At 42.0% G+C, this 4268-nt stretch overlaps 1 protein-coding gene across 1 annotated transcript; it reads left to right on the forward strand.

Moving 5' to 3' along the window:
* The first annotated feature begins 3434 nt into the window (after positions 1-3434).
* Positions 3435-4001, forward strand: LOC147623905 (pterocarpan synthase 1-like). The gene has a single exon (XM_086820830.1). It carries the CDS (start codon positions 3435-3437, stop codon positions 3999-4001), a length of 567 nt encoding a protein of 188 aa, XP_086676956.1.
* Positions 4002-4268: the final 267 nt, after the last annotated feature.

Genomic DNA, 4268 nt, shown 5'->3' on the forward strand with positions numbered 1-4268 from the left:
TTCAAGAAATACTCCTTGTATTCAAAAGAAAGTCAAACTGAAAACTTGCATAGAAACCCTGTTTTCTTAAAGGACTGTCTTACGCCATAATGTTGGAGGAAGCAACAGCTAGCAGGGACTGCCCAGGTCTTGACCAGTCTCGGTATGGTTGAAAAATGGTGTGCTTTCGCCGATACGATGGGCGAGGGTCGATGAAGCGGTCCTTGAGTGAAGTGCCAAGACACCTAAGGAGGATCCCGAAGGATTCTAACACCAGGCGATGCACGAGCTCGCGGTGCCTAGGACACCCATGCGTATGTCATTAAAGATATGTATGATGAACGAAATGATTATTGTAATCTGTTACTGGATCTCGTTGCTCTCCAGAGGGTCTCAACCGAGAGTCCAGAGAGTGATACTGCTTTTTGAGAAACAAGGGACTGGATGGAAATTTTGAGTTGTGATATCTGTAACGATTGTTTGTCAATGGATTATTTTATATATTAAAGTTTTAAAGAGGAGTAAGTGCGTATCTGTATTATTCAAAAGCAAAAGTTAAGAAAGGCATTCAATTATGGGTGGATGAGTAATTGTCTAGTTCTACCGATTCCAGTGGTTGGGTGGTGGCTAACCCATGGGCCGGATAGGGTTAGGCTGGAATCAATGGAGTTTTAATAATTAAATGAAATAATAGGAATACGCTTAGAATTTGAGTAGTTAAATAAAACCCTAAAGAATTTTTCAAATGAGTAGATCAACGGCTGTGCCTAATTTTGGTTAGGAAAAAAGCGTTGATTTTCTCATATGATTAGATCAACGGCTGTGTCTGATTTCGGTTAGCAAAAAGCGTTGATTTCTTCAAATTAAGTTAGTGATAGTTTTCCTTCTATCTGGTTCAATCAGGTGAAGGATAGTTTAATCTCTTGAACCCATTAGAAAATTCATTAAGAAAATCAAAAAGGTGGAATCGTCCCCGTTTTTCGGACAAGGGAAATTTTTCCGGTTTCGGTTTCGGAATGACCACCAGATTAGTCTTGTGTCCGGGCCGTTTCGAGGGCGAAGCCTCGAGTGGGAAACCCTTCCCCATGCAAGAGGAAGCTACTTCCGCTCTCCTAGCAACCGGGAATCCGGTGCGCGGAGGGGGCAGAGGGGTCTCAAAACTTTTGCTTCATATGCGAAGGTTATTTGTCTTGGAAGAGTCTCTTCTTCAGTTTGACTAACTTGGGCTTCTACTATAGGGGAATCCTCTTTTGGAAAATCTATCTCTTTCTTCTCCTTCTAAAAATCTTTGCTAAAACCAAAGGGTGAGTGGGAGCTCTTCACAAACTCTTCTTCTTCATCCTCTTTTTTTGCATCTAAAGGGGAGGAGTCGCACTTAATTCCACCAAAAGTGGTGAAAATTTGTTAGCACCTTGAGAGGGGGAGGTTTACTTCCCTTAGTTCTTCTATTTGCCTAGGTAAAACTATCCATATCGCTTGGACCTAATAGTTTCCCTTTATATTGTGTTTCTTGAGCGTCTTACGAAGGGTATGCATTAGGGAAATTGTGGACCTTATGGTTTTGAAGCATGCATTAGGGAGGTTTTTATTTGATGTCTTGAGTAAAAATAACATCTCCCAAATCTATCAATATATTATTTGATAGGTTTTTGGCCAGATCTATCTGTACTACTAAAGCTTGCATTTTCCAAACACGGGTTAACTTCTGCCACCGCTCGTGTCTCCTCCTTGCTCATTAGCATGTCCTTGTGGTTGCGGTTGCTCCAAGTCTACTCCTCACAAAAATTCAAGAATAAAAAATGCAACATAGTTTTGAAAATAGTTCGTTTTTAAGACCTTCAATTTATTTTAAAAAATGGAAATATTTAGAGTTTATTGTCCTTTCATCGTTCAATTTTTTTGCTTTTTTATCCCACTAAAATGAAGTGAAATCCTCATTAGAGATATTGTACCAAATAGTCATTGTCGATCAAAGTAGCACCATAATTTAGTCAAATAAGTAGCTACTTTGCCTTTATTGGTCTTGCCTTATGGAAGAGTGTGGAGATTGGTTGAGCTAAAGTTTCTTTTGTCAAAGCTATGAGGTATGGATGGGGTAGATCGATAGATCAAATCATCCTTTAGTACTCCTCCTTTAATAACATCAATGTTTTTAATATTATGAATCGTCAAGACCTTGTTTTTAGTGATCATGTTAAATGTAACATGACGCACATTCAATGATGGTAGAACTCCTAGCTGTAGTAGTAGTTTAAGCGATAAAGATAGTTTTACCTCGGTAAACAGATAATTATCAGTTTAAAGCTGTAGTAGTAGTGGGGGGGAAGGGAAAACTTCAAAGGGGAGGGCATAAGCCTAGTGGCCATATCGCCCACACAAACGCACATGCTTAAGACTTGAGCATAAGGTCGGGGGCAAGTTCGATTTTTGGTGGGCACCCTTGCCCTTCAAAATTGATAGGTATGGTGAAATATAGCAAGTTTTTTTAAATTTTAGTGTAACTTTTGATGCGGGCACTTTAGTGTAACTTTTGATGCGGGCACTTTAAAATTTTAGTGTAACTTTTGATGCGGGCACTTTAAAATTTTGCAAGTAGTATGGTACAAAAAAGATGTGACGTGCTTGTCAAAAAGCAACTATGGTACCACTTCTCTACTTCTTAATTTCTATATTCTCGCCATTGTCAGAAGTTTTTGGCGAGCCCAAAATTGAGTGGATGAGGCCGATGTATTTCGCCTTGATCCACTCGGCTCCGCTCAATGTTGTGCACTCGTTGGAATAGTAGTAAGAAGTGTATGATATAGTTGACGATATAGTAAAGATAATCAACAGTGTGTATGCAAGTGATGTGTGTGTGTTGCATATAAGCATGATTGTACATATAGCATGTGCTTGTGGTGCATCAGTGTATGGCTCCGGGGATGATGACTCAAGCTTATGCTCTGACTCGCTTATGTGATGAGCTTTGTGCTATAACTCCATGGTGTGGCCTCTTCTTGGTTCGGTTTGATGTTATTGCCTGGCACAAAAGCCTTGAAGATGCTAGTGTATTTTAAATGTATTTTGCACCAGCTAAAATTCAAAAAAGCTGATTGAATTTACTCTCATCTTTACAAAACCGATCAAACTTTTAAGTTTTCGTAACTTAAAAACCAGTTAATAATGTGATTTTGAATAGGGAGAAACCGATTGTACTCCGACTTGTCTTTTTTCTCACTTGCTGGGAAAAGAGTTTTTCTCTAAGATTGGTAGGTGCCTAAGAATTCCCTGAACCTGGTCAATGACCTGTCATTAATGAGGGAGGTACAAAAAGAAAAGGGACTTCTGGCCCCAGAGCGTGGGCCAAGCTTTTTGTAAAGAAAATTGGAATATGCTTATCATTTATTTAATCAAAAAATCCCGCTGAAATTCTATAAATCAAGCCAAGGGTTGATTGACTAATTTGCATATCGAGAATGGCTAATGGTTTAGGGCTGGCCTTCTGCAAGCTAGTCGTTCTCGTGATGATATGCAGCGCAGCAGCTGCTCATGATCATCACCACCCTGGGCAATTGGGCCGTCGCCTGCACAGGCACAAGAAGTTCCATGTCTTCTTTCACGACTTAGCAAACGTGACGGACATTGAAATCGTTCCAGGCGTGGGGTCGGGCGCCCTCACCACCACGACCGCCCCATTGGGCAGCATCTTCCTGGCCAATGACCCCATCACAACCGGCCCTGAGCTCACCTCTCCGCTCGTGGGCACCCTCACGGGCACCTCCGTCTCCACTTCCTCCGAGGGTTTCGTCTATTTTGGCTCCTTCACCCTTAGTCTCAACCTGGGCTCAACTATGGGCCTGCAGGGCTCCCTCGCCCTGATGGGCCTGTTCTCATTTGGCGCGGCACCCACTCCCACGGCCATTGTGGGCGGCACCGGCAGCTTTCTCTTCGCTCAAGGCACCGTTACCGTTGTGCCCGTGGACATCACAACCTTCAATCAGACGCTACGCTTGGATGTCGACGTCTTCTGGCCTCCTTATTAGCTGATATGCTCCACTGGGCACCTGCACTGTGGTGTGGTGTTTAATAAGGGCTTTGATTATGCGCTATGGTAGGATTAAGCTGCACTCGCAACGCCCATTGTGCAAACAGCGCCTTTAATGTATCGCTATTTAGACATACTATATAACAAGGTTGTCGCGGTTATTAGCAATAGTGCATGTACAACGTTAATTAGTGTTAATTTGTCACTGCATGCGGCCTATCATGCTTGCGTTAATTTGCCGGGTTTGATTATAACAGCAGGTTTT

The sequence above is a fragment of the Cibotium barometz genome, chromosome 26 (genome assembly GCF_041138505.1).
Source record: "Cibotium barometz isolate CiBa-2024 chromosome 26, ASM4113850v1, whole genome shotgun sequence".
Classification (NCBI taxonomy): Eukaryota; Viridiplantae; Streptophyta; class Polypodiopsida; order Cyatheales; family Cibotiaceae; genus Cibotium; species Cibotium barometz.

Bases quoted from the DNA above. Each gene is read 5' to 3' on its own strand.
- LOC147623905 (XM_086820830.1), top strand. From the start codon at position 3,435: ATGGCTAATGGTTTAGGGCTGGCCTTCTGCAAGCTAGTCGTTCTCGTG.